The 12,500-nt window shown below is 46.0% G+C and overlaps 1 protein-coding gene across 6 annotated transcripts in view; it reads right to left on the bottom strand.

Annotated features, from left to right (window-relative positions):
- Positions 1 to 399: 399 nt before the first annotated feature.
- LOC124010216 (phosphatidylinositol 4-phosphate 5-kinase type-1 gamma-like) overlaps positions 400 to 12,500 on the bottom strand; it is a 30,502-nt gene continuing 18,401 nt past the window's right edge. For 4 of the 6 annotated variants that reach the window (XM_046322644.1, XM_046322649.1, XM_046322648.1 and 1 more), the window contains 9 exons: positions 7,547 to 7,631; positions 7,075 to 7,233; positions 6,715 to 6,844; positions 6,411 to 6,446; positions 6,230 to 6,313; positions 5,632 to 6,151; positions 3,845 to 3,919; positions 2,312 to 2,395; positions 400 to 2,188 (listed from right to left, as the gene is read on the bottom strand). In XM_046322644.1, coding sequence (XP_046178600.1) covers positions 2,186 to 2,188; positions 2,312 to 2,395; positions 3,845 to 3,919; positions 5,632 to 6,151; positions 6,230 to 6,313; positions 6,411 to 6,446; positions 6,715 to 6,844; positions 7,075 to 7,233; positions 7,547 to 7,631 — 1,176 coding nt within the window. In that variant the 3' untranslated portion in view covers positions 400 to 2,185. Of the gene's footprint in view, positions 2,189 to 2,311; positions 2,396 to 3,844; positions 4,038 to 5,631; positions 6,152 to 6,229; positions 6,314 to 6,410; positions 6,447 to 6,714; positions 6,845 to 7,074; positions 7,234 to 7,546; positions 7,632 to 12,500 lie in introns of those variants that run through there. The other 2 variants (XM_046322646.1, XM_046322645.1) reach the window with 2 other exon arrangements.

Here is a 12,500-nt window from a genome sequence, read left to right as displayed (position 1 = left end):
CCCCTTCTGTGGTAGAGGTGGAGAGAACTGTAGGTTTTCCCCTTCTGTGGTAGAGGTGGAGAGAACTGTAGGTTTTCCCCTTCTGTGGTAGAGGTGGAGAGAACTGTAGGTTTTCCCCTTCTGTGGTAGAGGTGGAGAGAACTGTAGGTTTTCCCCTTCTGTGGTAGAGGTGGAGAGAACTGTAGGTTTTCCCCTTCTGTGGTAGAGGTGGAGAGAACTGTAGGTTTTCCCCTTCTGTGGTAGAGGTGGAGAGAACTGTAGGTTTTCCCCTTCTGTGGTAGAGGTGGAGAGAACAGGTGAGTGTGTATATGTAGGAGTGTGTGTGTGTGTAAATGTAGGAGTGTGTGGAGAAATAGAAATGAGTTGCCTGAGACTAAACAAACCTCAGATTGAGTGAGATTGAGTCATATTCACCCTAGGCAGATGTTTTATTTTAGCTCCAAGGAAATGAGGAACAAATGTGCATGAAAATATTGGCATTGAATTTCAGAATAGTTACAGTTATGTCAATATGCTCAAGTCTTCTAAGCGGGATAACGCTGCCCCCTAGTGGCAACAACTACACAAAACAAAGATTTCTATCCAGTTTCCCATCCAGTTTTCCAGTGAAATGCTCTTGAGCTTCTGCAGGTCTGTTCATTATAGCAGCTCTATGAGTCAGATTTGTCAAGTATTTGCACCAGTACACAAATAAATAAATAAATAGCATCCATTATGTTCCATAGGAAGTTAAACAAAATTGTAACCAAAATGGGTTTGTGAGAGAAATTAGATAATGCAACATATTCAATGCTTCTTAAACAATATATTATTTGATTTGATATGATGATAAACTCGAACTCCTTGTCCACAGACTTTATACACAAACTGCCAGCGGTGATTTATCTTCAAGGGACATCTGTAATCTGTAAATTCGGCTCAACGTTTTTCGGGGGACCGATGCGGAATGTCGTATATATCATTGGCAAAATCTTACGAAATATGTTTTCTTTGTGTTTTGTTTAAGGTCGATTGTGATTCTTGCCGCAGGGGGAATGAGAAGTTACAGATTGCACCTTTAGAAGGATGGAGATGATTAAATACTTCCCTGGACTGGAACAACTTTAGAATCTTTTTTAACCCTTGACCTTTTATATTATTGACCAGGACAAAAGTGCAATATCCTCTTTCACTTTCTAACTCTTTGGCTCACTATCACTCACACTATTTACAATTCACAAAATATATTATGAATTCAAAAAACATTTGCAGAATGTTAATTCTTAAAGTGCTAAAAGCTCAATAAAATGTTCAGGTTTTCATGAACAATGTGCGAACGCAAAACAACGCTATTTTGCGTAGCCCAATCACAACACACCACACATAATTGAGCTGAATGTAAAGCCATCACCACCAGACACAGTAAAACATTATATACAACTGACAAAAAAAGTTTTGCTTCATAAAAAAAAAACTCTCCAACATTTAACCATAGGGGTCCAAAACCTGACATTACAATATAATAAATCCTATTCCATACAAGATATTACAGGAACACATGGCTTTGAGACAAGCACAAGTCACAAAAGTAAAATATGAACAACTACAGAACTGAATGACAGACTCTCTGGGATGTCTTAGCTAATGTTTGAAATGGTTGCACTATGGTTTTATTCACAATACCCCCATTGATGATGATGCATCCTTTTATATTTGAGTTGACTCTGTGGCAAATCAATCAGTATTGTTGCATACTTTTTTTAGGAAGCAATGGTGGTTGTGTGTGTGTGTGTGTGTGTGTGTGTGTGTGTGTGTGTGTGTGTGTGTGTGTGTGTGTGTGTGTGTGTGTGTGTGTGTGTGTGTGTGTGTGTGTGTGTGTGTGTGTGTGTGTGTGTGTGTGTGTGTGTGTGTGTGTGTGTGTGTGTGTGTGTGTGTGTGTGTGTGTGTGTGTGTGTGTGTGTGTGTGTGTGTGTGTGTGTGTGTGTTGGGGAAAGTGGTGCCGAAGTAGAAACATTTCATTTCAATAAGTCTTCCCACAGAGTACTTCTTCATCCCAGTGGGTAAAACTAGCCTTCACATGCAGCTTGGGCCACAAGGGTTATAGAACTCTGTAGAAGATTCATGGGGCTTCGTAAAGCATCACAGCTTCAGTCAGCAGTCTTCAATCCTCTCAAGTGATTTGCTTACATTGGACACTTCACACAATTTACTAGTAAGAAAATAAAAGAGGAATTTGAGGGAGAGGGAGAGAGGGAGAGGGAGAGAGGGAGAGTTAGTGTATGAGCCAAGTAAACACTTCTCTGCGTGGGGTATTAATGAAGTGCACACTTACCGTCTGGCTCTCCCCATCAGAGCCATGTCTCGACTCTGAGCCGTAGTGCAGTGGAGAGAACATCCAGCTCCTGTCCTCCTGATTCTGTTGTTACACCAGCCAACCAGCAGAGGCAGCAGACACACACACAGGCAGCACAACCACAAGACCAGGAGGAGGAGAGAGAGACACGTACATTTAGGGAGGAAGACATTCTACAAGTCCTATATAGTTCCATGTGGTAGGTGTTAGCTCCATGTGGTAGGTGTTAGTTTCATGTGGTAGGTGTTCATTTCATGTGGTAGGTGTTAGTTCCATGTGGTAGGTGTTAGTTCCATGTGGTAGGTGTTAGTTCCATGTGGTTGGTGTTAGTTTCATGTGGTAGGTGTTAGTTTCATGTGGTAGGTGTTAGTTTCATGTGGTAGGTGTTAGTTGCATGTGGTAGGTGTTAGTTCCATGTGGTAGGTGTTAGTTTCATGTGGTAGGTGGTAGTTGCATGTGGTAGGTGTTAGTTGCATGTGGTAGGTGTTAGTTTCATGTGGTAGGTGTTAGTTTCATGTGGTAGGTGTTAGTTTCATGTGGTAGGTGTTAGTTGCATGTGGTAGGTGTTAGTTGCATGTGGTAGGTGTTAGTTGCATGTGGTAGGTGTTAGTTGCATGTGGTAGGTGTTAGTTGCATGTGGTAGGTGTTAGTTTCATGTGGTAGGTGTTAGTTTCATGTGGTAGGTGTTAGTTCCATGTGGTAGGTGTTAGTTTCATGTGGTAGGTGTTAGTTGCATGTGGTAGGTGTTAGTTCCATGTGGTAGGTGTTAGTTTCATGTGGTAGGTGTTAGTTGCATGTGGTAGGTGTTAGTTGCATGTGGTAGGTGTTAGTTGCATGTGGTAGGTGTTAGTTTCATGTGATAGGTGTTAGTTGCATGTGGTAGGTGTTAGTTTCATGTGATAGGTGTTAGTTGCATGTGGTAGGTGTTAGTTGCATGTGGTAGGTGTTAGTTGCATGTGGTAGGTGTTAGTTTCATGTGATAGGTGTTAGTTGCATGTGGTAGGTGTTAGTTGCATGTGGTAGGTGTTAGTTTCATGTGGTAGGCGTTAGTTGCATGTGGTAGGTGTTAGTTGCATGTGGTAGGTGTTAGTTGCATGTGGTAGGTGTTAGTTGCATGTGGTAGGTGTTAGTTGCATGTGGTAGGTGTTAGTTGCATGTGGTAGGTGTTAGTTTCATGTGATAGGTGTTAGTTGCATGTGGTAGGTGTTAGTTGCATGTGGTAGGTGTTAGTTTCATGTGGTAGGTGTTAGTTGCATGTGGTAGGTGTTAGTTGCATGTGGTAGGTGTTAGTTGCATGTGGTAGGTGTTAGTTGCATGTGGTAGGTGTTAGTTTCATGTGGTAGGTGTTCCATTTTGCTCACACTTGGCTACTAAAAGTGCCTAAGGTCTAGGTAGGGTAGTGGTTGATTTGAGATGGGCACAGAATCAGGGGAAGGAAGTCTACACGAGTCGTCAACACTTTACGTTACACTACAAAACTAGGGCTTTGTGCAACCAGCAGCCGTGACTTACATTGCAGCTTGAGCTTGAGTTGAGTTTCTTACGACCCAGAATTGGGGAGTACACCCAGTATCTCCCATCAGCATACTGATAATACACATACACACATGCAGACACAAGACACACACACAGACACATGTAAGGATAGGGGAGTAGATGAAGAGAAATGGAAAAGGTAAGAGTATGAGAAACAGAGGGAGAATGGCTAGAGAGAAAGAGACAAAGAGAGAGACAAGAAGAGAGAGACAAAGAGAGACAAAAAGAAAGAGACACAGACAGAAAGAGAGAGAGGGACATATAGAGAGAACGAGAGAGATAGAGAGAGAGAGAGGGAGACAGAGAGAGAAAGGAAGACATCAAACACAGACACAGACACAGACAGACAAAGGGAGTGTGACAGGGGTTGGATGGGACAGCGTAGAGAGAATAAAAAGAGAATGAACATGGAATAATACACCTCCAAAATGGATGAAGAAAGAACATACTGTACAGTTAGCTCCAACAGTATTGGGACAGGGACCAATTTCTGCTGTTTTGTCTCAGACGCCCACATATCATACCCCCAAGACATGCTAACCTCTCACCATTACACTCTTGGAAAATAGGGTTCTTAAAGGGTTCTGCGTCTGTCTGCATAGGAGAACCCTTTTTGGTTCCAGGTTGAACTCTTTTGGGTTCCATGTAGAACTCTCTGTGGAAAGGGAACCAAAAGGGGTTCTTCAAAGGGTTCTCCTATGGGGACAGCCGAAGAACCGTTTTATAAGTGAATTTGTCCCAATAGTTTTGGTCCCCTAAAATGTACAAAAAGTTTAGTAATTTCTAAACGGTTCACCTGATATGGATGAAAATACCCTCAAATTAAAGCTATAGTCATTGTCATTGTATCATTTCAAATCCAAGCACAGAGCCAAAACAACAGTATATTGAATGAACCACCAGTCTGTTACTGACTGCTATTGACATATACTGACATGACTGAGTGATTATAAATCACATGACTGAGTGATTATAAATCACATGACTGAGTGATTATAAATCACATGACTGAGTGATTATGAATCACATGACTGAGTGATTATGAATCACATGACTGAGTGATTATAAATCACATGACTGAGTGATTATAAATCACATGACTGAGTGATTATAAATCACATGACTGAGTGATTATAAATCACATGACTGAGTGATTGTAAATCACATGACTGAGTGATTGTAAATCACATGACTGAGTGATTATAAATCACATGACTGAGTGATTATAAATCACATGACTGAGTGATTATGAACCACATGACTGGATTAATATGGATCGGTCAGGCATGAGCAACACACATGCAAACATGCAAACATCATGCAATACACACAACACAACACAGAACATACTTTTAGTGCAGTATTCTGTAGTCTCTCCCCGTTGCTGTTTCAGCAGTATAGTTATAATCCAGCATGTGGTGTCTCAGGATTCAATCCAACCTCTATGACCACATGCTTTAAAGCCCCACTTTATGATTAATGATCGATAGCAGCAAACGACACACACCCTCACCCTCATCAAACTTGCTGTCCTTACTGCCCAACAGTAAGAAAACCAAAACCCCAGTAAACAAAAACAGCTGTCACACTCAACACACACACACACACACACACACACACACACACACACACACACACACACACACACACACACACACACACACACACACACACACACACACACACACACACACACACACACACACACACACACACACACACACACACACAAGCAGTCAAGAATCCACACACACATGACTTACGAAGTAGATGTCAGAGACTGGCACCTCCCCCTCCAGTGAGTTGTGGCTGACGGACGAGGTGACGGACAGATGATTGGACGAATAGCGTTCCGCTGTTACCTGGGGGCTCGGAGGGAGAGAGGAGGGAGGGGTGGTGGGAAGGAGTGAAGAATGGGGAGAGGAAGTGGGGTGGGTAGATGCATGAGTGGTGGAAGAGGGAGAGGCAGAGTCTTGAGGGACTGCAGAGGGTGGAAGAGTGGACGCGATGACAGCTGATGACTGAGGGGTGGAGGAAGGACGAGTGAAAGAATAGGGCAGAGTGGAGTTAGAGTGAGGGGCAGAGGAGGAAGAGATTGAGGGAGGAAGTGAATGAGGGAGAGTGGACGCTGGAGGGAATGAGGAGGGAGGGGTGGAGGATGGAGGGGTGGAGGAGGAAGGAGGGGTTGAAGGAGGTGTAGAGGAGGTGTGGGCAGCAGCTGTGGCCTGTGTGATGACTTTCTCCTCTGTTACTTTAGAGTCCTGAAGGTCCTCTGGAACCACACTGTGACAGATATAGAAACGCTACAGTCAGATAGGTGTGTTTGTGTGTGTGTGTTTGTGTGTGTGTGTGTGTGTGTACCTGGTTGTAGGTTCCCTCTTCACCTCCACCGCCGCAGTGACGGTTTGCTCGTGCACCTCCACTACTTCCAGCTGTGACCTGAAACTATATGGGACAGCACAGGATGTGACATCAGAACTTCAATCACAGTCAGATGGGATGAGATGTGTTGGATTGAAGGGTAAGAAATAAGACTGCTTACCTGTCTTCACGGTCCCGTGCAGAGTGAGTTGGCCTCCTGAAGGGTAGAACAGGGACAGGTGATTATGTATATGTAGTAGTGTGTGTGTGTGTGTGTAGGTGTGTGTGTGTGTGTGTGTGTGTGTGTGTGTGTGTGTGTGTGTGTGTGTGTGTGTGTGTGTGTGTGTGTGTGTGTGTGTGTGTGTGTGTGTGTGTGTGTGTGTGTGTGTGTGTGTGTGTGTGTGTGTGTGTGTGTGTGTGTGTGTGTGTGTGTGTGTGTGTGTGTGTGTGTGTGTGTGTGTGTGTGTGTGTGTATATACGTGTACCTGAAGCGTGGGTGTTCTGGTGTGTCAAACGGTGTGGTAGGGAGAGAGTTGTTGGAGGAGAGAGTGGTCGCAATGGATGCTGTGGTCGCATCCTCAAAAGATGGAGGGGTGTGGGGGTGCTCTCTCTGACCTGAGAGAGGGAGAGAGAGAAAGAGAGAGAGACCCATTCAACCCCCATTTTGAATTAAATACTCATTAAATTGCTGACATTGAAAACAGCATCAGTATTAGTAATCTACCACTAGAGAACATGACACGACATCTAAATAGCTTGTGTTGAAAAGAGCTCGGTCCTCAAACACTTGTCTGCCATTTTCAGGTCACCCTCTGCATAGATGTGGAGTGTAGTAACGGTCTTACCGTCCTCCTCCAGCAGGCGGGAGCCGCGAGACGCTCTGAGGTGCAGCTCCTCGTTCTCCTGGTTCTCCTCTCTCTCTATGGACAGCTGTGTTTGGACACTGTTTTTGGGTGTGGGCAGAGCCCCTCCTCGCCCCCTCTTGGAGGGAGAAGACCTCAGGGCTGGGTGGGAGGAGAACATGAGAGAAGGAGGGGGAGGACAGAGGATAATGAAATCAGTCAGAAGGAAAACTCAACGAATCAATTACTCAATCTCGATATATGGTTTCTGAGCAGAAATATCGTTCCTGTTTTATTTTAAATGCATTCATATATGCTTCATAAGCACTACATGAATGGGATTCATATATAACTGTATTTCCTGATCTATAAAGGGTTAATAAATGTGAACAAATAAATGCATGGTTATGTCACACAGCTGTACAGTTATAGATGATTTGTGAAGCATTTATGTAGTGAATGTGTTTCTACTCACAGCAGCTCTTTCTGAAGACAGTTGTGCTGCAGAACTTGTAGAACCTGTCTGCATAGAAACTAGGCCTGTGGACTGACACTGTGTCCTGAGAGAGAGAGAGAGAGAGAGAGAGAGAGAGAGAGAGAGAGAGAGAGAGAGAGAGAGAGAGAGAGAGAGAGAGAGAGGGAGAGAGAGAGGGAGGGAGAGGGAGAGAGAGGGAGAGAGAGAGAGAGAGAGAGAGAGAGAGAGAGAGAGAGAGAGAGAGAGAGAGAGAGAGAGAGAGAGAGAGAGAGAGAGAGAGAGAGACAGAGACAGAGACAGAGACAGAGACAGAGACAGAGACAGAGAGAGAGACAGAGAGAGAGAGACAGAGACAGAGAGAGAGAGAGAGAAAGAGAGAGAGAGAGAGAGAGAGAGAGAGAGAGAGAGAGAGAGAGAGAGAGAGAGAGAGAGAGAGAGAGAGAGAGAGAGAGAGAGAGAGAGAGAGAGAAGGAGAAACAATCTTAGTAAACAAAACACATCTGCAAATTCAGGCATAGTGAATTATTGAAATGGGAGAGTTAGTCTGTCACCTTTTCAAACCTCTAGTTGTTTCTAGAATAATAACCTACTAGCCATTCTCAGTATCAGAGGCATATTCCATCTGTATACTAATTATATATAATACAAATTGAGGTGTGGGTGATGGAAATGCATTTGGCGGTTAATCTACTTCTGTTCTGTAAATGGCACTGCGTGATCTTTTTCGGAGGATGGATCCCAGTCTTTTCAGGGCTGTTGCATATTGTGGGTCGGGGGTGGTCTTCCAGGCATTGGGATGACAACCCAACTCGGGATGAGGTGTCATGTTTTGTCATTTATTATCATGTCTTGTCCCTGTGCTTCCCTTCTATTCATTTCCCTCTGCTGGTCTTATTAAGTTCTTTCCCTCTTTCTATCCCTCTCTCTCCCCCTCCCTCTCTCCCTCTCTCGCTCTCTCTCTCTATCGTTCCGTTCCTGCTCCCAGCTGTTCCTCATTCTCCTAACTACCTCATTTACTCTTTCACACCTGTCCCCTATTTTGCCCTCTGATTAGAGTCCCTATTTCTCCCTCTGTTTTCCGCTTCTGTCCTTGTCGGATCCTTGCTTGATGTTTGCTGTTCTGTGTCCTTGTTCCGCCCTGTCGTGTTTTTGCCTTCTTCAGATGCTGCGTGTGAGCAGGTGTCTATGTCAGCTACGGCCTGTGCCTTCCTGAAGCGACCTGCAGTCTGTGGTCGCGTCTCCAGTCGTTCCTCTCTACTGACGAGAGGATTTCAGTTTTCCTGTTTTGTATTTACCTAAGATAATATCCAGGATTATCGTTTTTGTTTAAGACTGGAATAAAGACTCTGTTTCTGTTAAAGTCACTTTTGGGTCCTCATTCACCAGCATAACATGAGGAGGGCTTTTAGCAGGTGGAATAGGGGGGACCAATTGTAGGTTTACTTAGTAGCAATGCAAATATCATGGTACAGCTATATAGACACTCAATGATCATGTTACTTTTTAATTGTAAGTTTACAAACATGTATTTTGATAAATAGAATTGAAACCTGTGTCTCATTATGGTAAGTGCTGAAACAGGTATAGCGAGTTAAAATTGTAATGGTTGTCCCGCCCTGACCTTAGAGAGCTGTTTTATTTCTCTATTTGGTGAGGTCAGGGTGTGATGTGGGGTGGGCATTCTATTTTTTGTATTTCTTTGGTTTTGGCCGAGTGTGGTTCCCAATCAGAGGAAGCTGTCTATCGTTGTCTCTGATTGGGAATCATACTTAGGTAGCCTGTTTTCCCATCTATATTGTGGGATCTTGTTTATTGTTAGCGCTGTGAAGCCAGTTATTCCTTTTGTTGTTTTTGTTTGGTGTTCTGAGTATTAATGATCATGAACACTTACCCCTCTGCACCTTGGTCTCCTTTCGACGACAAACGTCACAGAAGATCCCACCACAAAAAGACCAAGCAGTGTTTTCTGGAGGAATGGACATGGGAGGAGATACTGGAAGACAACGGACCCTGGGTGCAGGCTGGAGAATATCGCCGTCCTAAGGAGGAGCTAGAAGCAGCAACGGCGGAACGGCGAAGATACAAGGAGTTGGCACGACGAAGCATGCACAAAGTTTTTTTGGGGGGAGGCACATGGGGAGATTGGCGGAGTCAGGTTATAGACCTGAGCCAACTCCCCGAGCTTACCGTGGGGAGAGAGTGACTAGTCAGGCACCATGTTATGCGGCACTGCGTCGTGTGTCACCGGTGCGCATGCACAGCCCGGTGCGCTCTCTGCCAGCTCCTCACATTTGTCGAGCCAGAGTGGGCATTTAGCCAGGACGGATGGTCAGATGCTCTGGGCATCTGGCCTCCAGTGCGTCTCTTCGGTCCAGGATATCCTGCGACGGCTCTGCGCACTCTGTCTCCGGTGCGTCTCCACAGCCCAGTACGTCCAGTGCCATCGGCCCGCAGTTGCCAGGCTAGGGTGAGCATCCAGCCAGGAGGGGTGGTGCCAGCTCTATGCTCCAGACCTCCAGTGCGCCTCCTCGGTCCAGTATATCCTGCGCCGGCTCTACGCACAGTGTCTCTGGTGCGCTTTCACAGCCCAGTGCGTCCTGTGCCAACGCCCCGCAGTTGCCGGGCTCGGGTGAGCATCCAGTCAGGACGGGTTGTGCCAGACCTCCAGTGCGGCTACACGGCCCAGTATATCCTGTGCCAGCTGGAGGCACGAAGCCTCCAGTGATGATCCATGGCACGAAGCCTGCAGTAAGGATCCATGGCACAGAGCCACCAGCGACGGTCCCCTGTCCGGAGCCTCCAGCAACGGTCCCCAGTCTAGAGCCTCCAGCCACGGTCCCGAGTCCCGGGGCCTGAAGCGAGGGTCACTAGTCCGGAGCCTACAGCGCGGGTCCCCAGTCCGGAGCCTGCTGCAATGGTCTCCAGTCCGGGGCCTGCAGCAACGGTCTCCAGTCTGGAGCCTCCAACGAGGGTCCCCAGTCTGGGGCCTGCAGAGAGGGTCCCCAGTCCAGGGCCTGCAGAGAGGGTCCCCAGTCTGGGGCCTGCAGCGAGGGTCCCCAGTCCACGTCTTGAAGAGAGGGTCCCCAGTCCGGGTCTTGAAGAGAGGGTCCCCTGTCCGGAGCCTCCAGCGACGGTCCCCAGTCTAGAGCCTCCAGCCACGGTCCAGAGTCCCGGGGCCTGAAGCGAGGGTCCCTAGTCCGGAGCCTACAGCGAGGGTCCCCAGTCCGGAGCCTCCAGCAACGGTCTCCAGTCTGGAGCCTCCAACGAGGGTCCCCAGTCTGGGGCCTGCGGTGAGAGTCCCCAGTCCGGGGCCTGCAGAGAGGGTTCCCAGTCCGGGGCCTGCAGCGAGGGTCCCCAGTCCGGGTCTTGAAGCGAGGTTCCCGAGTCCGGAGCCTACGGCGAGGGTCTCCAGTCCGGGGCCGGCAACGAGGGTCCCCGCACCGGAGGCACAACCAAAATGGGGGTAGTCAGAGGTGGAGCAGGGGCTACGCCCGAACCGTAACCGCCGCCAAGGGTAGATGCCCACCCGAACCCTCCCCTATAGGTTTAGGTTTGCGGCCGGGTGTTCACACCTTTGGGGGTGGGGTACTGTCACGCCCTGACCTTAGAGAGCCTTTTTATTTCTGTGATGTGGGGTGGGCATGTCATGGATATATTGGAATTAGTGGAAAAATGGAGGCTTAAATACCCTGACCTAGTGAGAGATACATGGTGGAACTTAATCAAGCTAGTCATCTTGACTACTTTCTTATGTGTAACGGCCGTCGTCGGTGGAAGAAGGTGAGGACCAAGGTGCAGCGTGGTAAGTTTTCATGTTCTTTTTATATAATCAAAACTGAACACTAAATAAAATGAAATGTCTAGTGATGACACACAAAACAGAAAATAAACACCCACGAAACACAGGTGGGAAAAGGCTACCTAAGTATGATTCTCAATCTAACGACACCTGCCTCTGATTGAGAACCATACCAGGCCAAACTCAAAAAACAACATAAAAACACAAACATAGACTGCCCACCCCAACTCACACCCTGACCATAAGAAGAAGGTCTGATTTCATTATTACTGAAACAGGATCCAAGTGGTATGTACTGTATAAAGATCCAGTCCATTTCAAAAAATTGGAGGCCTCTTACACTCCAGTGTTGTGATGCAAACATTCTAGCTAAATGCTTGGCGCATAGAATTAAAAAGGTATTGTCAGATATTATTCTTCCTAATCAAACAGGTTTTTACATGGATGATACATTGGAGATAATATAAGATAAGTACTGGAAACAATACAATACTATAAAATATCACGGAAACCAGGCCTGGTTTTCATAGCTGATTTTGAAAAGGTGTTTCATAAAGTACGACTGGAGTTTACATATAAATGCCTAGAATATTACATATTAAATACCAATGAGCTCTCCAAACAGGTCAGGGACAAAGTTGTGGAGAAGTACAGATCAGGGTTGGGTTATAAAAAAATATCCGAAACTTTGAACATCCCACAGAGCACAATTAAATCCATCGTTAAAAAAAAATTGAAAGAATATGGCACCACAACAAACCTGCCAAGAGACGGCAGCTCACCAAAGGTGGGCAAGGAGGGCATTAATCAGAGAGGCAACAAAGAGACCAAAGATAACCCTGAAGGAGCTGCAAAGCTCCACAGTGGAGATTGAGTATCTGTCCATAGGACCACTTTAAGCTGTACACTCCACAGAGCTGGGCTTTACGGAAGAGTGGCCAGAAAAAAAGCCATTGCTTCAAGAAAAAAATAAGCAAACACGTTTGGTGTTCGTAAAAAGACATGTGGTAGACTCCCCAAACATATGAAATTGCAAATAAATTCATTAAAACTTCCTACAATGTGATTTTCTGGATTTTCAAAATCATTTTGTCTGTCATAGTTGTAGTGCCCCTATGATGAAAATGACAGGCCTCTATCATCTTTTTAAGTGGG

Source organism: Oncorhynchus gorbuscha, linkage group LG22 (assembly GCF_021184085.1).
Source record: "Oncorhynchus gorbuscha isolate QuinsamMale2020 ecotype Even-year linkage group LG22, OgorEven_v1.0, whole genome shotgun sequence".
NCBI classification, from domain to species: domain Eukaryota; kingdom Metazoa; phylum Chordata; class Actinopteri; order Salmoniformes; family Salmonidae; genus Oncorhynchus; species Oncorhynchus gorbuscha.
Note: the sequence above shows the minus strand (reverse complement) of the source record. Positions and strands in the feature narration are given on the sequence as shown.